General features: G+C 40.4%; 1 protein-coding gene across 1 annotated transcript in view; it reads left to right on the top strand.

Moving 5' to 3' along the window:
• Positions 1–13: 13 nt before the first annotated feature.
• Positions 14–24,523, top strand: part of Cfap61 (cilia and flagella associated protein 61) — a 319,254-nt gene continuing 294,744 nt past the window's right edge. Inside the window, exons 1-3 of the mRNA XM_008841463.2 lie at positions 14–90; positions 13,399–13,548; positions 23,405–23,555. Of these exons, the coding sequence (XP_008839685.1) occupies positions 13,406–13,548; positions 23,405–23,555 (294 nt within the window). The 5' untranslated portion in view covers positions 14–90; positions 13,399–13,405. The remainder of the gene's footprint in view (positions 91–13,398; positions 13,549–23,404; positions 23,556–24,523) is intronic.

The following is a 24,523-nucleotide window of genomic DNA, read 5'->3' as shown; positions in this document are numbered from 1 at the left end:
TAACGGACGCCCTCTCCGTTTCCGTGGCAACCGTGTGAGCGTCCTCTGTGGAGCGGTGTGGGGAGCGCGGCGTGCTAAAGCTGCGGAGAGGTAGGTGGCGCCGGTACGCGGCTGGGCTTCAGGGGTGCCGCTGGGTCCGACCCCGGCGTCGGTGCGGTGTGGGTGTAGCATCTCGGAGGGGCGTAGCGGCCCAGCTCGGATCAGGCAGCTCGCGCGGGAGGGAAGCGTAGCTGAAGGAGGAAGCTACAGTCCGGCCAGCCGCCAGGCACCGCGATACATCCTGGGCTTTGTAGTCTGCGCGCTCTACACGCCCTTGATTCTGGCTCCCCCAACTGGTTAGGCCCAGATAATGATCTCCGAAGCTTGGAATTTTAAATAAAGAGGCATTTTGAAACCAGATGTTAAGGAAAAGTAAAAAGAATTCAGAGTAACAAAACACCTAACCTGTGGCCAGAAACTAGTGTGTTAAATTTTTAGTCCATGAATTGCTTTCATTACTTGAATTATATTATTTTCAATATCCTCGGCTATAAATTAATAAAAACATTTGTTTCCTTAGGCTTAGAGAGAAAAATCTATGTGAAAAACTCATCTGAGTTTAGCAACCATAATATCTGACCTATCTTCAAAAGCAGAGTAATTGGCTGGGCATAGTGGTGCGGGTCCTTATTCCCAGCCTTTAATCCCAGCACTCAAGAGGCAGAGGCAGGCAGGTCTCTGGGAGTTTGACACCTGCCTGGTCTAAATTGAGATTTCCGGTAGACAGGGATACATAATGAAAGTGGGTTATTAAAAAAAAAAAAAAAAAAAAAAAAAAACCAAACAAATATTTGAATAAATGGCTAAGAGAATTTTTTAATTAAAACTTTTAGAGAAGTTTGGAGTTGACAGCAAAATTGAGTTGAAGGTGAGATTTCCCATCTCCTTCCTCCCCCACCCCCAAAAGCCTCTCCGTTCTTATTATACCCTACTAGGATGGTACATTTGTTAGTATCTGTGAGTTTGTGTTGACACATTATCAATGAAAGTCCACAGTTTGGCCGGGCATATCTATGCTTGCCTTTAATCTGAGCACTCAGGAGGCAGAGGCAGGTGGATCTTTATGAATTTGAGGCCAGCCTGGACTACATAGTGAGTTCCAGGCCAGCTGGACTAAAAGAAAGTCCACCACTTATGTTACAGTTTACCCTTGTACAGTCTATGGGCTTGGACAAATGCATAATGGTGCGTATCCATGGTTTCTGTAATATACAGAATAGTGTCATGCCTTAAAAGTTTTCTAGGCACCACATGTTCGTCTTTCCCTCACTCAGCCACCTGCCTGTCAATAATTTTGGTTTGTTTCTGGATTTGGTTGAGACAAGATCTCATGAAGTAACCCTGGTTAGCCTGGAACTCACCTTGTAAACCAGGCTGGCCTCCAATTCATAGAGATCCATTTGCCTCTGCTTCCTGAGTACTGGGATTAAAAGTATGCACCACCTCACCTGGCCTACTGTCTCCGTAGTGTTGCCCTTGCTATAATTTCATCATGTGATTGGAGTCATATAACATCTACGTAGTCTTTCCATATTGGCTTTCATTTATTTATTTATTTACTATTAGCCTTTTTAAGACAGGGTCTCCCTATAGCCCAAGCTGGCCTGGAACCCCCTATGTAGACCAAGCTGGCCTTGAACTCACAGAGATCTGCCTGCCTCTGCCTCCCATGTGCTGGGACTAAAGGTCTGCACCACCACACCCAGCTTTCCTTCTTCCATCTTTTTAAAACAGCTTAATAGATCATTATTTAAGGAGATTTCCACAGTTGCAAGATTCTTGGTATGCCAAAGAAATATGTATCCAGTAATATCACATCCACCTACTTCTTTCAAAATTTTGGTACAGATTTACCAAACTGCAAATGATTATAATCAGAATAAAAATATTTGCCATAGCTCTGTATCATCCACATTATCCAAATATTTTAAATTCTCATTTCCTAAACAAATAAATTGAGATGTTTTATTGGTGTAATAAAGTGAAGCCACCTAACAAATAGCTGTTAATGTAAAAGGATGTTTCCCCAGTTGATTTCCCTTTAATAAATGAATGGTAAGTCATATGTACCCTTCATTCAAATATACAAAAACTTTAGATAACTTCTGATCATCAGTCGTCCACGTCACATTTTTATTGTCTAGTTCTGATAATGACTTGTAGAATAAGGACATATTCTGGACAAATGACTTTTACCCAACCTTGCAACCAAATAGTTCATCTAACCTTGTTTATAATATAGACAAACTCACTGAGCCTTGTGCTCATCTTGTGATTTAAATTTTCCCTACCATATTGTAGTGCCCCTCACTGCAGTTAGTACACTAGAAGTTTAGAACAACAAAAACTTTCTCGGAGATGCTTAGATTTGCCTGTTTATTTGTTTTTAATACTCCCCTTACAGCAGCCATTGGACAATCAACTCTCTCTTTAATAGTTTTAGAATAGTTATTTCTTCCCAATACATATAAACAATTTTTAAATTATTTCTTAAATTTATTTTTATTTTTTACCTCCCCCCCCTTAAATTTGTTTTTATTTTATATGTATGAGTGTTATACTTGCATGTATGTAAGTGCACCGGTGTCATGCAATGCCCATAGAGGACAGAAGAAGGCTTTGAATCCCCTGGAACTGGAGTCATAGACAGTGTTTGCCACCATGTGGGTGCTGGGATTCGAACCTGGGTCCTCTGCAGGAGCAGCCAGTGCTCTTAACTGCTGAGCCATCTCTCTAGCCCCTAAACAATTTTTAACCAAAAATTAACAAAGAATTAATTATTCTTATTCAACAGGGCAGAACCAGAGTAATCCAACTTACTGAACAAGATCCTGATATTATTTATCCTTCCATAGCTCAAGATAATTTCACCTTTCATTTGCAGTCCTTAGAACAATGGCAGATAACTTTTGCTGGCTTTGGGGAGCAAGCTTCTTTTCACTTCCCTCCTATAAAGACTACTTTCTATGCAAGTCATTTTCCCCATAAATACACTTCTCATTCTACTGCACTATTTATCAGATAGAGCCAACAGATCAGGTACAGGAATCATTAAGTGACGGGATGATGCTAGAATATAATACTCTCTTATAACCCCAGGAGCAACAACCACCTGGCAGGCAGAACTTTTAGCTGTTCTTTCTACTTTCAACCAGTTCCCTAATTAGCCCTTCAGTTTACTAACCTACTAACCTACTCTTACTATATGGCTCAAGCCATCCCACAATTGTTTCCAGCCACTGTGGTGCATTCCTCAGACTTCTTTTTGTTATCAGTATTTACCTCTCTCCAAAGCTTCCTTCATAGAGGAACTCATCCTGTTTTTATTTCAAATTGTTTGATGCCATACAGAATTACCTGACCTCCTAATAGAAGGAAATTGTCATGCTGACTATCTAGTCATGTCTTTTTACTTATCACAGATATAAGCTCAACAAATTATCTGATCCTGTTCTGACTGCCAGTTATCAGGCCCAACCACCTAGAGAGGAATCAACCCCTAGGTCTTCATCCTAATGAACTTTGGCAAATGGGAGCCAAATTCATTCATTCATTTACTCACATAAATTCCTTTGTTCATTTTAAATTGTTGATGTATCTGTTGATACTTTTTCAGGCTTCAGTTTTACTACTGCTCAAACACATGAATATGCTTGAGTTGCTTGAAGACCCTTATTAGCTGCTTTCTCTCTAATGGGGGTCTTAAAATAAACCAAAACAGATAATGGTCTTGTTTATATATATAAAACTTTTATCTCTTTTGGCCAACTTGAGGAAATTCATGTCTCTCATGGCAGTCCTTACATAACCTCCAAAGACATGCCACATTTAAACTAACTCATTGATTATTCAAAAAGCAAATACCCAAACAAAGAAAGGAGACTAGAGGCTTAACTGTGCAGGAACAACTTGCTAAAGCAAATATACTTTAAATCTTTTTAAAAGCAACTTATATTTTAAAACTTTAAATATTGTTCCTCTCAGTCTTTCACCATAACTCCTGAGGAAAAAACATCTTAAAACCCTCAAGTTTGGGAGTATTCACTGAGGGGTAGAGCCCCAACCAGGGTCCTCCTGCCCTAGAGGATGCTCGCTCTTCTGTGCCCCACAGTGCTGGTGCTGGTGGTTGGGGCGCCATGGATGCTGCCCAAAGCTGCAGGTGGAGAAACTGAAGCTTCCTAAGCATGTAGAGGTCCTCATCATAAATGACAGCTTTACCCTAAAGAAGAAGTGGAACAAAGATACTGTCAGCACTGTCACTTTCTCAACAGAGTATCAAATGTCAGAGGTAGAGAACTGGTTGAAACTGCCCAGGTGTCAACACATTACAGGCACCAAATGTGACTTTTCTTCAGCCAACCTAGATGTCTATGAAGAAGTTAAGTTGCCTCAAAGAGCAGAACAAGGAGACAGCACTTCTTCATACATTTACGCCATTTAAAATAGCTCACATTGGTCCCCCAGAAGTGCATTTAGAAGGTGAAGATAAGGCAATACTAATGTCTTATCCTTGAATAGGTGGTAGCGTGTGGGCTCTGGATGATTTTAGCTTCAGGTACAACATACTAATCTGGAAAAACGCTTCAGGTGTAGAAAAAAAGGATTGAAACAAGTAATCATACAGATAAGATTTTTTTTTTATTGAGATGGGGTCTCCCTGTAGCCCCAGCTGACCTGGAACTCACTATGTAGACCAGGCTGGCCTTGAACTCACAGAGATCCATTTGTCTCTGCCTCTTGAGTGCTGGGACTAAAGGCATATTTTATGCATATGAATGTATTGCCTTCATGTAGGTAGGTGCACAAGTATTGTAAAGTGCTCACAGAGGTCAGAAGAGGGTTGGATCCCCTGGAACTGAGTTACAGTTTTTAACCTGGCATGTGGATGCTGGGAACTGAACCTGGCTCCTCTGCAAGAGCAACCAGTGCTCTTAACTGCTGAGCCATCTCTCCAGCCCCTAGCATAGCTTTTTAAAAAATTATTATTTTTATTTTATGTGTATGAACATATTGCCTGCATGTATGTAAGTGCACCCATGTCTTGCAGTGCCCATGGAGGTCAGAAGAGGGAATCAGATCCCCTGGAAATGGAGTTTATGGACAGAACCACTAAGCCAGTTCTCTAGCCTGGTTAAGGCATAGCTTTGTTCTGGCGTTGCATAGTAAATACTTCATCTAGTGATTCCATTCAACTTCGTTTTTCAAGAAAATCTGTATCATCATTACACTTTTTTGCCATCAGATACCTGCACATTTATTGTGTTTTCCTATGGTCCCTCTTTTGTATGCCAGTGCTTTCTGATTGTAATTATACTCTTCCTGAAATACACCTTTGCTAGTTCTTTCAACTGGATTCTTTGGATGGTAATATGTTTTCTTTCTGTAAATTTTTATTTTTTACTACATTATTTCTGTATGTGGTCTGTGTATCTGTGTGATTATGTCTATGCATATGCGTGCTACAGTGCGTATATGAAAGTCAGAGGACAACTTTCAGGAATCGGTTCTCTCTTTCCACCCTGTGGGTCCTGGAAATCAATCCTCAAGGCATCAGTCTTGGCAGCAGGCCCCTTTACTGACCAAGCCATCTCATTGGCACTGTGTGTTACTACTTTCTGACTTTAATGTATTATTCCTGACATGCACATTCTCCTGTTTCTTTCAACCAGTTTCTTTTTTAAAAATTCATTTTATTTATTATTTTTATTTTATGTGTATGAGTATTATGCCTGTGTGTATGTAAGTACACCCATGTCATGCAGTGCCCATGGAGGACAGAAGAGGCAGTTGGATCCCCTGGAACTGGAGTTACAGACAGTTGTTAGCTACCATGTGGGTGCTGGGATTCAAACCCGGGTGTTTTGCAAGAACAGCTGATGTTCTTAACTGCTGAGCCATCTCTCCAGCTCCTCAACCAGAGGCTTTAGATGGCAGTTTCTTTTGATCTTTGAAATTGTCTTGATTTCATCTTCATTTTGTGATGATTACTTAGCTGGGTATAGAATTTCAGGTTAATGATTATTTTCTCTTTGAAGTTAAAAATATTATTTTAATAATGTTTTGAGCTGAAAATTACAGCCCATGGGTGAAAATCAGCTCGTCTCCTATTTGTATGACCTTTGAGCTAAAGATTATTTTTTTTACATTTTAAACTTTGGAAAAGTTGAAAGACTATGATACAATACATGAAAATGTTATAAAATTTAAATTTCAGTGTCTTTAAGTAACATCTTATTGGAATACAATGTATTCATTTGTGTCCATATTGTGTCTTTGTGTTACTGTGTTACATTAGCATAGCTGATTGGCTGCACAGGAAGCCTAGAACTTTCAGAGCCTAAAATGTTTATCTGGTTATTTTTTTATATTGTTGCTGATGAGAAAAAGTGTTTTTCTTTCTCTTTTGGTCTTTTTGAGACAGGGTCTTCCTGTAGCCTCAGCTGGCCTAAAACTCACTGTGTAGACCAGGCTAGCCTTGAACTCACAGAGATCCGCCTGTCTCTGCTTCCCAAGTGCTGGTACAAAGACCATGCCTGGTGAGAAAAAGTCTTTCATAGTCAACCTATTTTCTCTCTTGTTGCCTTATGGTTTCCACTTTATGTTGGAGGGTTCATAGTTTCACTACTACTATGTATTCAGGGTTTATTTTTCTGCTCAGAACTAAAGATTCATGTCTTTATCTGCTCCAAAAATACTTGCCATTTTTTCAAATGTTTCATTTCACTTTCTCTTTTTCAAATTCTACAAGTCATAGATTTTTAAAAGTTTCATCTTGTGTCACTTATCTTCATTTCCTACTCTCCGTTTGTTTCTTTCTAGATAATTTGTTCATAACTGTCTTTCAGTTTGTTCATTCTCTTCAATCTGATTTGCTTTTAATCCATGCAATGAGTTTGGGTGTTTCCACTGTATGTTTCTATTCCTTTTTATACTTACCTATTTTCTTCTTGTGATTTAACTTTTTAAAATTATGTTCATACTTAATTGTAATGTCTTTCAGAATCTAGTATGTAAAGTTTTAGTGACTCCTAGACTGTATAGGTTCTGTGAAACAGGATGCTAAACCCACTGTAGTCTAGAATTTGGGCTTTGAATTTTTTTGGCATATATGTGTCTGTGGTGTATGTGTGTGCTTATGTATGTTTGCATGTGTGTGGGTGCATGGGCACATGTGTTACATGTGTTTGTGGAGGCTAGAGGTTGATGTCAGGTGTCTTCCTTGCTTGCTTATAGATCTACATTATATGTTGAGGCAGGGTTTTTCATTTGAACCAAGAAACTCATTGGTTTGGCAAGTCTAGATTCCAGCTTGCTTCAGGGATCCTGTCTCTGCCTCGAGCAATGAGCTCATAGGCGAGTGCCATGCTTACTTGGCCTTTATATGAGTGCTCAGGATCCAAATGCTGGTCCTTACACTTGGACATTCACTGGAGGGCCTAACCTTCTAAAGTTTGTACTGGATGTCTGGTTTTAGTTCCAATTATCTCTTTGGAATAAGGCCCATGCTATTCCAATGGAGTGAAAAGCTAACCCTTAGAGCCAGTTTCCAGTCTGATGACTTCCTGAGCCACTGCTCACAGTGCATTTCACCTAGGTAGCGGATTTTCCTCTTTTTTTAAAAAATTTCAAATTCATGTCTCTAATTGTACTCTTACTATATTAGAAAAACATCTGCTTGTAGCACCAGCTTGTGAAATCATATTTCACAAAAAGTTGTCTCATTCACATTTTGCTCAAATTAAATTCAAAACCAGGAATGTAGTATTTATGACCAGCTTTGACAGTTGAACATTATTAAAGCCTGTTTCTGCTCAGTTTAAGGAAAAGGATAGAATTTGTAAAATCTGAAGTGTTACTTCTACTGATCTGCCATGTCTTTGTAGGCAGCACCTAATTTCATGATGAAAGAGGCTATGGAAAATATCACTGAACATTTAATACACAGATAGCTGGAAGGGTTTTGATTGCCTCCTTTGAAGCAAGACTGTTGTTCTAGTAACTAGTAATTCTTCTCCTAGATTTGGAATGAGAATGCCTTGAGAGGAGATACCCTTCCATGGTTGTTTCCCTGATGAGCTATGTGCTCATACCAGCATGTACAGCAGTGTTTCAGCCCAAAGAAAAGAAAGTTCTGTCTGAAATTATAATATGCCAATAAAAAGAGAGAGCATTTGGATTGGAAAGGCTATCAAAATAGGATTTCAGATAGAAAAGTTCTGGATACAGATAACAGTGACAGCTGTTCAGCAGTGTGAATAAACTGAAAATGTATACTTAAAGTGGTAAAGATTATGTTGTATGCATTTTACCATATAAAAACAGAATTTCAGACTTACATGTAAAGTCTTATGTTTTTCACAATGATTAGCTATTCATTGGGATTTTAAAAATATGTTTTATTTATTATTTTTATCTTATGTATATGAATGTATTGCCTACACGTGTGTGTAAGTGCACTCATGTCATGCACTGTCCATGGAGGTCAAAAGAGGACATCAAATCTCCTGGAAATGGAGTTAACAGATGGTTGTTAGCTGCCATGTGGGTGCTGGGATCCAAACCTAGGTCTTTTGCAAGAGCAGCCAGTGCTCTTAACTGCTGAGCTATCTCTCCAGCCCCATGCATTGGGATTTAAGTGAAAATCTAACAGTAATTGACAGTGTTAGAACATGAACTTAACTCATATTTTTGCTGGGGTATGTAAAGCCACCTTGAAAGGAATTCTGGTCATCTATCAGAACTTGGCAGCAGATTAATTGAAAGTGTATTATGTTTTTTTTAATCTCGGAAAGCTATGCCTACCACAAAGGGATTGATACACCCTGTGGTCATCAGAAGTGTAGAGACAGATGCTCAGTCAAACTTTGAGGTGCCAGGCAAGTATTGCACATCTTTGATTTCCTTGTCTTGATGTTTCCATAATGAATGAGGACCCCTTCAGGCTCCAGGAGCTATGAGCAGCTTCTTGGTATCAACTATTTGAGGTTATAGGAATGTCTGTGCTCAATAATAAAATTAGTGACGGTGGCTACTAATATGTACTGAGCACTTAGCTGTAGGTAACACACTGCTTTCACTGTTTTCCATATGACAATCCACTTATAAAATTCCTTGAACTCTGTATCTTATATATAATTTACAGATGAGGAAACAGAGCTTAAGTAACTTGCCCTAGGTCATATAGCTAAGAAGTAACAGAAGTTGTCATCCCTGGTACTAGGATTCCATAGCCTGTATGCCGTTCCCTATTCCCATACCACATCCCTGAAAGCCATCTTCTGATAGCTGGCCTTTCCATGCTGTTGTGCTCCAAAGATATTGTATGGGCTTGCTAAGGCTTAATGAAATTTTGACTTATATCTGCAAAGTATGAAAACAATACCAAACCAGTACTAGAGATGATATGTAGATTTCAAGATTTTCCTTCCTTTGCAAAATGAAGATCTTTTCAAATGAAGATCTTTTCAAAATGAAGATCTTCCATTTTGGGTCCATGTTTCTACTAGATGACACCTGAAAACAAAACTGAGTCAGTTTTAGAGATGTTACATAGATTCCAAGATTTTTCTTCCTTTACAAAATGAAGATCCTCCATTCCGGGTCCACGTTACCCACCAGCTGACACCTGGAAGGAGCTGAGGATGGCACAGGTTCCCTACCTAACTGTAGTCCCCATGACATCAAGACACACAGACCATGTGGCACACAGAAGTGATTCTCTACCACCCTGCCCTATGAAAACTAAAAGACAAGCCGCACTCAGTCCACATAGCCTGCTAACTTCCTGGGCTTCTGAAACATCTGATTTCCTCACTGTTAACTTTCTCATTGTAAAATGGAAAACTGTTAAGGCAGAGGCAGGAGGATCTCTGTGAGTTCAAGGCCAGCCTGATCTACATAGTGAGTTCCAGGACAGCTGGGGCTACAGGGAGACCCTGTCTCAAAAAGACCAAGAAAGAAAGAAAGAAAGAAAGAAAGAAAGAAAGAAAGAAAGAAAGAGAGACGGAGGGAGGGAGGGAGAGAGAGAGAAAGAAAGAAACAAAGAAAGAAAGAAAGAAAGAAAGAAAGAAAGAAAGAAAGAAAGAAAGAAAGAAAGAAAGAAAGGAACAAATTGTTATTTTGGGATTTTTCTGCTTCTGTGAGCTTGAGCAATATGAGGTTGTCCCCCAAAGCTGTTTGCCTGGAGGGTGCTGGTGAAACTTCTCTGTAAGCCTATGAGGTTCATGGTGGGGAAGACCAGTGGGGAGCTCTGGGCTGTCATCCTGCTATCTTTCCAGGTTCTCCTTGTCACTCTTCTTGTACTTTTGACATCTGTAGGGTTGCAGTTAAGAGAAACCCAGGTACAATTTAACCTGAACACAGGAGGGCAGTGAAGATATGGAACCGTTACAGAGCTCACAGCAGGGAGTGGTGGAGGCCTGTGCAGGGTGGAGGTGCCCATGGTTGGTTCTCCTTCTGCCGAAATGTGTAAGGCCTCAGCCAAGCCTCTTTGCCATTGGGCATTGACTTTATTAACTGAAGGGTGAGCTCCATCGACTGCTCTTTTGAGCCCCCACAGCATTCAAATTCTTTGGCATATCTAAACAACTATTAAAAAGCCCAATTGATAGAGTGTATTTTGGGAGAAAAATCAACATCCTATATGATTACATTACATGATGTTTAAAAATGGACAAAAATTGCCTTTTCCAGTGCAACACCAAGTGGTGAAGAGCCCGTGTGTGTGCTCACAGGCATGGTGTCCAAGGGGGTCTTCAAATTTAAGAAGACAGCCACAGCCATGGTGCACTGAAAACAGGGAGACAGCCTCATCAGGTTGAACTGGCGTCCCCTGGAGATGATCGAGTCGCGCACTCTGCAGTACAAGTTATTAGAGCCAGTTCTGTTTCTGGGCAAGGAGCGGTTTGCTTACATGGACAGCAGGATCCTTGTGAAGGGTAGTGGTCATGTGGCCCAGATTAATGCTATTTCGACAGTTGATCTCCAAAGCCCTGGTGGCCTGCTACTAGAATTATGTGGATGAGACTTCAAAGGAGATCAAAGACACCCAGCTCATAGCCAATCCCTTCGCTGTGAGTCCAAAAAGTTTGGAGGTCCTGGTGCTCGTGCTTGCGACCAGAAATCCTACCACTACACCCATTACAAGGATCAGTGTTTACCTTTATAATAAACATTGTGGGATTGCAATGCCTATCAAAATACCCATGGCATTCTTCACAGAAGAGGAAAAAAAAGTTGACAGAAATCTCCTGTGTGCTAGAAGTCAGAATGGTGGTCACCTCTACAGAGCGACTGGGAGTGGCTGTGAGCAAGTGAAGCAGATTTCCAGGGTGCCAGAAACATTCCGTATTGTTCTCCAAGGCACTACAATGCTGAAAAGTTAATTTTCCCATTTTTTAATCTCACTCATTAGTATGTAATATTTTTTTTTTCTAGGGAAGAAGGGAGGGAGGAATAGGAGGGAAGAGAGAAATAGGAGAGATGGGCAAGCTTTGAGATAGTAAGAGAGAGGTTTAAAATCATTTTGTGGCCTATCAGCTGCATTTTCTAAAGTATCTTTTGGTAACTTAGACTCTGTTATTAACAGCTGTTGTTAGAGGTTCTACTTAGAATGTGGGAAGGCTGGGTATGAAGCAGGTTTCTTTGTTATGGAACTTCTTGAAGTCATTGATGGATTTGTTAGCTTTCCAACTCTGTAACAAAATGCCCGGGGCAATGAATTTTTAGGGAAAAAACAGGTTGATTTGGGCTCAGGGTTTAAGAGCCTTCAATCCATGGTCACTTGGTCCTGTTGTGAGGCTTTGGCAATATAGTTGTACATAGTGGGAGCAAATGCTAGAGTAGGCCTGTTCATCTCACGGTGGCCACAAAGCAGCGAGAGACAGGAAGGGGCCAGGACCTCAATACCCCCATAAGAGCATTCCCTCAATGATTTAATTTCTTCCTAAATGTTCTCCCACCTCCCAGTACTGACACAGGCTGGTGATAAAGCCCTTAAACACATGAACTTTTGGGGAACACTTCCAAAACACTATAGAGTAGTACCCCCTCAGGAAGATCATTTTAAGAAACATTTCCTATATGCATTTGATTACAAACTATGGGCAGCAGCTGTCAATATTTCCCCCTGGAACATTTGACTATATGCTACTGTGGCTGATTTCATTAGTAAATGAGTCCTTTCACTGTTTTTCAGTCCAGTTGTTAGAAGCTGCTTTGTTCAGCAAATGGAAACTATTACAGAATTCAACAGCTGGTCAAAATGCATAGAATAAGTGACCATAGGCTCTCCAACCCCAGTTGTTATATCTATAATGCAACCCCTATACCTAAGGTTTGGGAAACATCATGGAAGAGGGGGCAGAAGGACTTTAAGAGCCAGAGGACCAGGACTCCTGCTGCAAAATAGTGTCTTCCAGACAGGGAAGCAGCACCCATGAAATCTGAACAATATGTTTGCCTAAACCAAACCTGCATAATGACAACACCAGTTGACATTCCTACCTTGGGGAGGGGGGTAATTTCATGAGATCCCTGTCCCCTAGATGAAGAGCTGCAGACAATCAGTGGCTGCTGAAAGAGGAAGAATCCGTTTTCTCCAGGGACAAGCTTCTTGATAGGTTAGCCAGTCCCAAGTGATCAGCCCTAAACACGTACATATGAGCAACACTATTTGGACTCAGTAGGTTATACGTACACATACACACATAATGATAATAATTTAAAGAAGAGGTTATGCATTTGAAAGGGAGTGGGGGATGGGAAGAGTTAGGAGGGGAGAAGGAGTGGAAATGATGTAAATACAGTATTTATGCACGAAATTCTCAAAAAAAGGAGAATATTTTAAAGCAGTATTGTTGGAAACAATGAATGTAGAAAGTTCTAATGAGGCCAATTCTCAGAAACTTCATTTTATCTATTTAATTTTTCTGTGTATGAATGTATTGCCTGCATGTGTGTAAGTGCACTGGTGTCGTATAATGCCTGTGGAGGTCAGAAGAAGGCATCAGATTCCCCTGGAACTGGGCTTACAGACAACTGTTAGCCGCCATGTGGGTACTGGGAATTGATCCTGGGTCCTCTGCAAGAGCAGTCAGTGCTCCTAACTGCTGAGCCATCTCTCTAGCCCCAGAAACTTCATTTTCTAGTAGCACAGCATTTTGCCAGGTTTGCAATGACAGTTGTTGATGACAAACACCGGTAGGGAATGTGTCATACCAGTACTCCCTGTACTTCACTCCAAGCTCACTGTGGCCACATGGGCATCAAGTAATTGGCCAGTGTTGTGAGTACTGTAATTGAACTAGCTTGTCATCTCAGATTAATAATGAACTTTATTTTTTTTCTTTTTTGGGACAGGAAAAATATGTCCATACTCACTTCTCCCGGGGGGAAGGTTGAAGTGGTTCATTGCCGAAGAACAGAATCACAGGATATTCAATGTATCAAAAACCTCATTAGAAAATTTACTCAGAAGCTATTTGGGAGGCTTAATATCATCTATCTTCTGTAAGTACATAGCTAAGTAAGTTTAAGAATGTTTATCAGTTTAGCCACAGGGCTGGGGATATAGCTTAGTGACTGAGCTCTTGCCTAACATATATAAGGCCTTGGGTTCAATTTCAGGTACCACAAGAAAAAAACTAAGAATTTTACCATGTACCCAAATGGGACACCACTCTTTTGACCTCATAAACATTGAGTAATAGGAAGTGACAAATATGCAACAAAAAATGTAGGGGAACAATCAATCTCTATATCCTTTAACAATGTGTAAATTAAAAAGACTTCTCACAGGCTTTAGATTTAAGCAGACTTGGCTTGAAGCCCCAACTGCTCAACTCACTTGTACAGTACAGACTAGTAAAGTCACTGGGTGCACATTAATAGCATTACCAGATTTTGAAACTTTGTTGTATGTTAGGCTCTGTGCCTGCCAATATTATGTTACTGAATAATTCCAGCACTTCTCTGAGGTACCTGTTATTTGCACCCATTTTATAGATGAGAATGGGAGGCTTGCCGAAGGTCAGGTTTACATAAGTGGCCAAGCCACTATGTAAAATGTTAAAATGTTTTCCTAAACTTGAAAATGCAAACAGATTTTTTTCCTTAAGAGTGCTTTTGTTTTTCTTTGGGGTGTTTTTACCCTAACTGCCTAGCCAAATCCTACCTCCTATTCTTATCACACCATCCTCTGAAGGGGTTACCCAAATTGCCAATAGGGTATAGGGAGCAGACCTCTCTGGCTCCTTCCATGCTGAACAGGGATGCAAGGTGAGGCAATTGGAGTACCCCTCCAGTGGGTCTATCTAAAAGACTCCCAAATTGCATAACTGTTGTCTCTAAGGGGAAAAGAAAGTCCTTAAATCATGAATAGGAGATGTGAAGGAGAAGTAAAGGCAAGAGTAATTAGCATTGTAATTCTCGAAAAGGAACTAGAAAAAAGTCAGAATAGGGCAATTTTCAAATTTTCATATGAGTCCATTGGAATTTCTGGACAAGAGCTTCCAAAAGTATTCCTCTATTGGGTTCCTCCTCATTTTTCTTTTGTCTTCCAAGGCTTTCTGTCCTTGGGCTTCTTAGCAACATACTCTGTTCCAAAGGCCAAAAATGTTGAAAGTATTTGGGAGCTTGTATCTAATCCTTAAAAGATTTTAGGGTTACCTCTTCAACAGGGGGAATGTTAGAGTAGCCAAAGGCCCCATAAAAATAAATAAATAAATCAAAGAAGAAGAAAGAGTACATGAAGTTATCAGAAAAAAGTGATGGGGAGATATGGGAGGAGTTAGAGGGGAGGGAGTGGGCATGGATTTGATCAAAACACCTTATATGCATGTATGAAATTCTCAATAAATTACTTATTTTTAAAAAAGAGTGCTTTTGCTGCCTACTTTCTTCACTTACAGACCTTTTTAAAAACATTTTTATTTATTATTTTTATTTTATGTGAATGCGTGTAGTGCCTGCACGTAGGTAAGTGCACCTGTGTCGTGCAGTGCCCACAGAGGTCAGAAGAGGCTGTCGGATTCCCTGGGGCTGGAGTTACGGACACTTGTTAGCTGCCATGTGGGTGCTGGATTCAAACCTGGGTCTTCTGCAAGAACAACCAGTGTTCTTAACCGCTGAGCCAACTCTCCAGCCCCCCACTTATAGATCTTTTGTGGAAACCAGAATAAAATATCCTTCAATCTGCTCATTATTTTTATTGAAAATGTTATATGACCCAGTTTGGATTTCATAAGGCTTTCTGTCAAATACAATTATAATGTTTAAACTAAGACCAGATTAAGACAGTAACTTTATAGTTTTAAATCACTACACTGATGAGTGCAGTATAAATTCCATAGTTTTACTGGAGGGTTGTAGGGTAATACATATAAATGTTTTTGAAAAATGTATTCCAGTGAAATTTTATTGTTTGGCATTATTGTGGACCAAATTCCTTGATGATGTCCTTTGGATAGAAACAGTTCTTGAAGTGTTGTTAATAGACATAGGCACAATAATTAAAGACTATGCAAAGAAATTATCAAATTAAAATCAAACCCATGCCAGCTTTCTCCTTGAGGATTTTCGCTGTATTCTGCAAATCTTGTATTTCTGTTTTGACAGCTTTTCAAAGAACAGGAGATAATTACTCCTTCCATGTAATGAGGAAAGTCTGATATCCTTTTGTATAAAACTGAGGTGGTCATTGTAAAGTTGATAACATAAACTCACTGTGTGAAAATTGTCAGTGAGGAAGCCAGTTTCCACCTCAGCCTGGAACGGAGGGACATAGAGTCTGCCCTGAGAATTCATGCACACACATTTCTTACAGATACATGTTAATTATCTGGGTAGCCAAACAACTTCCAGGGGAGAATTTAATTAAGTATGGCCACAGGTTAGTAGTGTGTTAAGGAAGACTGGCTGAAACAAGTGTAGAGTGGCCTGAAGGGATGCAGCCTAGCTCAGACTCTAAATGGTACCTGCAGATAAAATTGCAAACAGTATAAGCTCATTGTTAAAGTCATAAATTCACAAACAAACAAAAATGGGGTCAAATATGTGTTTAAATATAAGAAAAACATGGTTTAAAACAATAATAATTTATCCATATAAATTTAAAAGTAAACTTCAGGACTGGATGTACTTCAATAGTAGAGTATTTGCCTAATATGTATGGGGTCTTGGGTTCAGTCCTTAGTGCCGCAAAGAGGGAGAGGACTGTAATACTGACAAAACAGCATGTAAGTTGGGCAGAGCATAATCAGGAAAAAATACCTAATTATTTTTATTTTGCTGGGTTTGGTGGTGCGCGCCTTTAATCCCAGCACTTGGGAGTCAGAGGCAGGCAGATCTTTTTGAGTTCAAGGCCAGTCTAGTCTACATAGTGAGTTCCAGGACAGCTGGGGCTACAGGGAGACTCTGTCTCAAAAAGACAAACAAAAAAAAACCACAAAAAAACAAAACAAAACCTAATTATTTTAAAAAAAAAAAAAAAAAAAAAAAAAAAAAAAAAAAACCCACAAAAAAACAAACCAAACCTAATTATTTTTATTTTATGAGTGAGTTGCCTGCATGTGTGTAAGTGCACCCGTGTCATGCAATGCCCGCAGAGGTCAGAAGAGGCTGTTCGATCCCCTGGAAGTGGAGTTATGGACAGTGACTAGCCACCATGTGGGTGCTGGGAATCAGACTTAGGTCCTCTGCAAGAGCAGCCAGTGCTCTTAACTGCTGGTCATCTCTCCAGCCCCAGAATGAAGTACTCTTTAGGTCTCCCACTGGGTCTCCTGCAGTGTTACCTCTCAGAATTCAGTTGCCATACTATCAAAGTTTGAATCTTATGGCTACATGCAGATGTTTATTACACAGTAGCCTCAGCTGAGTCCCTGAGCCTACAGCCATGTTAACCATTTTCATTGAGTCTTCATGTCTCCAGGCACAGCCACATTTGACTATGATCACAGAACCTGTTCAGTTAACTCAGAATCACAAAGCAGTCATAAACTGTTGCTTAAGACCAGTAAGTATTTGACTTGAACAGAAGGTAAACATTTTCTTTAAAATAGATAATCGATTAATATGGTTAAGATCATTCGTAAAAGATACATCTGGGAGATGCCCAGTACTAGGTGACACACCTGCAGTCGAATCGCTACAACTAAGTCTCATCGAACATAGTGGAATAAGGGGTAGAGAGAGGGCTAATGCAGCCCTCAACTCACTGGTGAGACTTCCCTGTACATCAGAGTGTGATGCACACAGAAGGCCACAACTGGCCGAATTTTGGAGAATAAGAGACTGTAGAGTATAGGATGGGACTTCTATATGGAACCTCACCCACCCATGGCTCAGGGACCATTTCGGAAGAGGAAGCAGAAAGATTGTAAGAGCCAGGGCTGGTTCATGAACACAGGGAGGTAGAAGCTTCTAGGTCACTGGAGGCTTGCTCATGTGAGCCTGTAGCAGTGGTGGCTTTGAGCATGGGACCCATGTTAGCTCAATTAAACAAGGGCCCAAAGGGGAGATGAGAAATGTGTAGCAGACCAGCACTAGATTGAGAACTATTGAGACTGAACGCTGCTGTGTGAGGGAAGAGCATGACTTGCATATGACCACTGAATGGGCTGACTAGATTCCAGTGGACACATTTACACTGAAGGACATTTAGGTACAAATACCTGAATGAATAGGACTCAGCCTGTATGGCAGAGTGCATAGGGTTCTGTGGGAGGAAAGGGGAAGGTATGGATGGGGGAGGGGGGGTTGGATTTGAGTGAGAAATGTACGAAATTTAAAAAGCTCAATTAAAAAAAAAAAAGAACTTTATAATTCATCAGCACCCATCTGATGGCTAGCAACCGTCCATTAACTCGAGGGCCAGGGGATCCAATGCAGGCATTGCACAACAAGGGTGCACGTACATACATGCAGGCATAGCACTAAAACACAAAAATAAATAAAAATTAAAATGATACATGTTGATTGGTGAAAGATAAAAATAAAACTGATTACTTACAAATGATTTAGTCTTTTGGTTTGGGGGGGTTTAGTATCTTTTATTTATTCTTCGCCAATTTCATACATGTATACAATGTATTTTGATGGTGTTTACCTCAGTTCCTTTCTCACACTTCCCTGAACATCCCCACAACATTGTCCCCTTCCCACCTCATGTCTTCTCCTTCCTTTTCTTTTGTTGCCCACTGAGTCCATTAATGTTTCCTTTTGGAAGATTGACTGCTCGTCTTGGCTTCCTCTTGTGTAGGTCTTGTGTAGGTAACTATAGCTATAGTGAGCTCATGAATGTAATGGCCATGACAGCATTTCACAGCACTTCTCATCATTCTCCAGCTCTTAAATTCTGTCTACCCCCTCTGCTGTGATGTTCCCTGAGCCTGGGGTGATTTATTTTTCATGTAGAAAATCATTAGATTTAATACCAAATAATAATCATTAGATTTAATACCGAAATTTAAATAATAATCATTAGATTTAATACCAAAATTTAAAGTTGCTGGCTCCCAAGCAATTAAATAAAATCAAAGTGGGAGCAGGAGAAATAGCTGCTCTTCCAGGGGACCTGGGCTTGGTTCCGAGCACCCACGTGGCAGCTAACAATTGTCTGTAACTTTAGTTTCAGGGAGTCTGGTGCCCTCTTCTGGCCTCTGTGGGCATTGCACACTAGGTGCTCTTAAATGTTTGGGGGCAAAACACTAATACACAAAAAATACATAATTAATTAAAAGCAAACTGCATTTTCATAAACAGTACTAGTTGTAGATGGTTAGGAAAGATTTTGCTATTTACATTCGTGCTAAAGAATATAAAATACCTAGTCTAACACTAACAGAATAACTCTAGCGTTCATGGAGGAAATTCCAATTCCTGAAAGACATAAAGGAAGAATTGCATAAATTAAGAGATATGCCACATTTTGGATATTCAAAATCATTAGGTCATAAAGTCCACTTTCTCCCTAGTCTATGGGAGGACTATTTGTTGATCTTAATGATAGGAGTCTAAATTTATATGGGAAAGCAAAAAAACAGATAATCTGAAAGACTTGATGGGGTTAGATAAAGACTCCTAGGTATAGCATTTCGGACAGTGTAGAGATAGCCGGGCAACTGGTAGACCCTGGGTGGGCCAGCATAGAACTCCTGGGAAGAGACACCCTTGTGTTTGAAGGTTTGATGAAGACATAGAAAGGGGGCATTAGGGAAAGACTGAAGCATTTCCTAAGTGCTGCTGTGACTTTTTTAAAAAACAAATATGGACAAGAAAATAGATGTGTGCAGCAACTTCCTGTCTTAAAACCCTCAAAGATCAGTTCTGGGTGGATTTATGCTTCACTGTGGATGGTATCTAACAGTGGTGACGGAAGCTCCTAGAACGAGTTGATTGCTCCCTCTTCCTGGGGGCTATGACCCCTGGGATCCCTAGAAGGTGCTTTAGACTTAGGGTGGCCTACCTTCATCTCCTCATACCTCCATCACTCACGCAACTCCATTCTCCCATTCAAGCCCAAACATAGGTGCCATCATCACTCCATCAGAGGGGTCCACTCCATCTGGCTTAAGCAGGAGGCACTTGGGATTCAGCTGCCCCATGATTGCTGGCTCTTCCTTGGTCTGCAAGGGCAGGTTCTTTCATGGGGTATTTAGAAGATGGAATGCAGGTGTGTGTGTTTGTGTGTTTGACAAATAAGCCCTACCCACAGATTTTTTTTTTCAAAAAGCTTCCACAAACCTGTTTTCTCAAAGCCTGTTCCTAGCCTAAGTACCTAAAAGTTAATTACATTCAGCAGCTGGTTATTCTTAAAGGCAAGCTGGGTCTTATAGTAATTGTGACAGTAATTTTTATGTTCTCAATTTGTAGATTAGAAAGTATAGCTATGTCATGTGAAAAAGGAGTAGTGAAAAACTAATTATACAGCCTGTCAAGGTGACACATGGCTATAATCCCAGGACTCTGGAGACTGAAACAGGAGGATCGCAGTGTTTTTAAGGTCCAAAAAACAGTTGTGTTAAAATGAGACCCTTATAAATGGGAAGGTTGTGACCCACCTTAAGAGATAGTGTACTTCCTGAAGTAAAAGTAAATTTACATTTTGTTTCCTCGAATTTCAGAGCAGCTGTGGCCAGGCCCACATGGTCTTTCACACTTCATGGTAACTCCTGGCTCTTTACCACGTCAACCCCAAGACTTAATCATATTTTTTTAGGAATTTCTAAAAATAGTGATTTCTTTTCTCATCTATTGAGTTTTTTTTTTAGTTGATTGCTCAGTCACAGAGTTGTAGAAACAAGTAAAACTGATCAGATTTTACAGTTGGGCTAAATTTTAGGGATAACCATGAGCAGACAGCAAGGCAGATGAGCAGCTTCGGAACTGAATCTTCCATGTTGAGAGCAGAGATCACATGGCTGCCCTGGCCTCCCATCTGTATGTGATGAACTCAAGAGAACACTGAGGTCTCTCATTCGTTAAACAAAGCAGGAAGGAGGGTGCTGTCTCACCAAGATTTCCCACTTTAAATAAGTTTCCACTACCCTTGGAAACTTCCCCAAACCAATGGAACAAATACAGCATTACTCTAATGAAAAAAGCTCTGACTTCTATTGCTGGACAATATGCGCTTTAACCTAATTTGTGTGGAATACATATATTATGTGCATATATTATGTACATACATATGTGATATATATGGCCATATCTAAGGTCCTAATAGCTTGTATTTAGATTATTACAAAGAACAGTTTAAAATCTGTCTTTTAAAATCGCACCTTATCCCTCTACCTTTTTCCTCTTCATCTCTCCCCTTTGGGATCACAGGATGATTTTTATCAGCCTCTAGAAGGATGTAATGACAAAGAGGCAATAATAAATGGAAATTATGTACACAAAAGGATAATGCTACAGAAGTTGCTTTTTATTATGGCAGCTATTTGGAAATTGTCATGTATTTTCTCTTTGAAATGAAGTTGTTCCTGGCTGGCTTCCCAGGCCAACCCACAAAAGCTTATTTAATCCATAATGTCTGTGCAGTATGGTACCGTGTTAATTGTACTATGGAACCCAACTGCCATCCTAAGGTTCCCATGGATAAATGCATTTCAAATTAATATTGGGATTCCAGGAACACATTGTCCCTGGCTTTCCTTAGGCGATGGTGGCGCCCTGTCCCCAATTCTTGCCCACCTCTTCCTTCCCACCACCACTATGATCGTCATGACTGACGTGCACTGGGTCTCTGGGGTTAGACATTTTCTCATTTGAACTAGAGGGAGGGCTCTCAGCCTGAGGCCATAGATTATTGCCTCAACAGAAAAGTCCAGAAGATCAAGAGCTGGTGGGGGTAGGGTGGAGAGATGCCTCAGGGAGAGTGAATTGAGAAGTTATGAGGCTGCATCTTCTTGCCAATGCATTCCCTGTGTGGATACTGTATTCCAGATACCCATGGGACCTTTCTTTCATAGCCTTAGCTTGTGTAGGGCCAGGTGAATCCTGGTTCATTTCCCCATGGTTGAGGGGTATGATCATATGTCGCTCCCTGTACCTTCCTATGAGGGGGCACAGAGGCTGTAGGTGTTGACTGAGATTGACATCCTGAGGCACAGTGTTTCTCAAAGATGTCCATACACATAGTGGATCCAAAGTTATTTTATGTGATACATGCATGAGCAATTTTTGTTTTAAATGTATTGTTTTTGTTTTTTTATAGTTACTTTCTATTGGTAGCAAAGGAGGCTGTTTTTCCATTTATGGTACTGATATAAATTTCCTGCTTAAGTATTCTTTTTTAATCCCAAAGTGAATTGATTTATAAAAAACCATTAAGTTGGCTGGGCATGGTGATGCACACCTTTAATCCCAGCACTGGGGAGGCAGGCCAGCTTGGTCTACATAGTGAGTTCCAGGACAGCTGGGACTACAAGGAGTCCCTGTCTCAAAAAAAAAAAAAAAAAAAAAAAAAAAAAAAAAAAAAAAAAAAAAAACCCAAAAAATAACAACAAAAAACCCACATCAAGTTAAAGAACAGAAAATATTCGTGTATAAAAGACTGTTGTCTGATGAAATATTTTAGTAAAATGATCTGAAGCCAAGTAGAAAAAAATCAGGCTACAAATAGTTTGGATTCTGCACTTAACTTTTTTTTTTTTTTGGTCTTCTTGAGACGGGGTCTCCCTGTAGCCCCAGCTGGCCTGGTGCTCACTATGTAGACCAGGCTGGCCTTGAACTCACAGAAATCCACCTGCCTCTGCCTCCCAAGTGCTGGGATTAAAGGCATGTGCCACCATGCCTGACTGCACTTAATATTTTTTAAAGCACACAAAGTACATTTCTGAGTGTAGTTACCCTCAAAACAGAGAAAGAAGTCCAAGCCAGGTATGCTGGGGCACATCTACTATCCCAGCACTCAAGAGGCTAAGGCAACCTGGGCTACGTACTGAGACCTGAAATAAGGTCAGGTGTCAGGGAAGGAAAGTATTCATAGTCATTGGTTGTCTGTGGGATGTGGTAACTCCTGCCATCTGTTTTTGAAGTGTTTAAGATACCAGTTAATTTCATTCAGCTGAGAAAGTGAAGATGGCCTTTCAATTTATATGCAAATATCCTTCATGTGGTAAGCTGTATTCTGGCTCTGAGTCATAGTGCTGTGCTGTCTTGATGGACCACAAGGCAGGCCTGTAGTTGAGTAGGATCGTTGTGATGGTCCCCTGGGGACAACCACTGCAATAAGAGTTGGAAGGCCTGCTTCTCCTCCTTTGGCTTGATTTAGGTTCCAAGCTGACTTAGCTTGAACAAGACCCCTCAGGGTCTATTTCTGCAGCTATATCAGACAATGCTATAGATGCCCAGATTCTATGTGACTAGATTAGTTCAGGGAAATGGGCTCAAAGTTTCGAAAAACTGCACAAGAATGCCGATAAAGCTGGAACTAAACTCAGCTTTGCCTCAGTGCACAGGAGTCCTGCCCATCCCAGTTTGCCCAGGATGTAGCTGGTTTTAGCATGGGAAGTCTCTTATCCTGAGCACCACATCAGCCTTTAGCAAAGGACAGCTGGCCACTTTAACTATGAGTTTAGAGCAATACAGTGGTATTGGTACCACAGAGAAGGGAGGGAAACTGCAATAGCGTAATCTTTCTGGCCAGTGTCCAAAACAAGGGTATCCAGTAATTAATCTTATAAATACAACACTTCTAGGAAAACATAATTTTAAATAACAACTTGGTGGGTAGCTTCAGACCCCCTGAACATCGTTACTATCACATTGGACATTATCATATCTGGGGAGGGAGAAAATGACTTGCCCTCACCTCCGTTTTGGTTATCACTATTCATGTGTACAATTTTAATCATTTTCACAGAGAAAAGGCAAATCTTGCTGTTACCCTCTGCAATGACAAGGAGGAGATCATGGCTCATGCCGCCTTCTTGGATTATCCCAATTGGAACGTGGCCAAACAGGATAACTGGGTGTCAGTGTTCCACGAGCTCGACAGCGAAATTGCTTGCACAGTAAGAAATCACACATCATGCTTATTAGAACAGCTTTAATTTGGAAGGGAGGATTTAATTTTAGAATGGTGTCATTTCATTTTCTGGATTGAGAAGTCCAAAACTCATGCAAAAATTATATGATATCATGGCAGTTAAAAAAGGCATGAGGTGATGGTGGAGCCCAGGAGGCCATAGGATACAGTGTGGGTTAGTGGTGGTCCCATCAGCCATCTGCCAGCAAGGCCCAGTTCATGCTACTAAATTAGCAAAAGTGGGGTATTAGGAATTAGCGTGTCAGATGTGTGTATCCAAACCCCCCTTTGTTCTCTCTGTGTAAGGTCTGTAATATGCTAGGAAGGCCCTGTCACCCAGGCAGTTGTCCTTGTAGTGACAACAGAGTGTCAGACTTAGTCATATTCTATAATTTTCAAAGATCTCATGGAGTCTGTCTCACCTGACTTTAGGTAGCCATTGAGGATTTGAAGTTAGCTAGTCTGAATTGGGATGTGCTATTTGGTGCTTTGAAGCACCAAATAGAAAGTGTAAAGTGCCCCATTAGTAATTTTTTATTAAGTTAGATATGGTGGTACACACCTGTAATCATAGAGAGGCTGAAGGAGGAAGATTGTTAGGTTCAAGGTTAGTCTGGATTATGTGGTGAGTAACATGCCATCCAGGACTCTGTCACAAGGCCCTGTATCTAAGTAAATAAGCAACCTAGTACTTGGGAGGCAGAGACAGGCAAATCTCTGTACATTCCAGGGCAGCTGGGGCTCTAGGGAGACCCTGTCTCAAAAAAAAAGTAAATAAGCATATAAATAAAATAATTTTATATTGATTGTGTTTAAAATGATAATAATGACTACATCAGGTTAAGAAAAACATTTAATATCAATATACTTATTCATTTTTATTCTTTTCTGTGTGTATGTGTGCATATAAATACAATGTATATGTGTATGCATATTCATATGTATGAATACAGG

Source organism: Nannospalax galili, unplaced genomic scaffold (assembly GCF_000622305.1).
Source record: "Nannospalax galili isolate Female #2095 unplaced genomic scaffold, S.galili_v1.0 scaffold510, whole genome shotgun sequence".
Classification (NCBI taxonomy): Eukaryota; Metazoa; Chordata; class Mammalia; order Rodentia; family Spalacidae; genus Nannospalax; species Nannospalax galili.
This window is presented reverse-complemented; position numbering and strand designations above follow the sequence as displayed.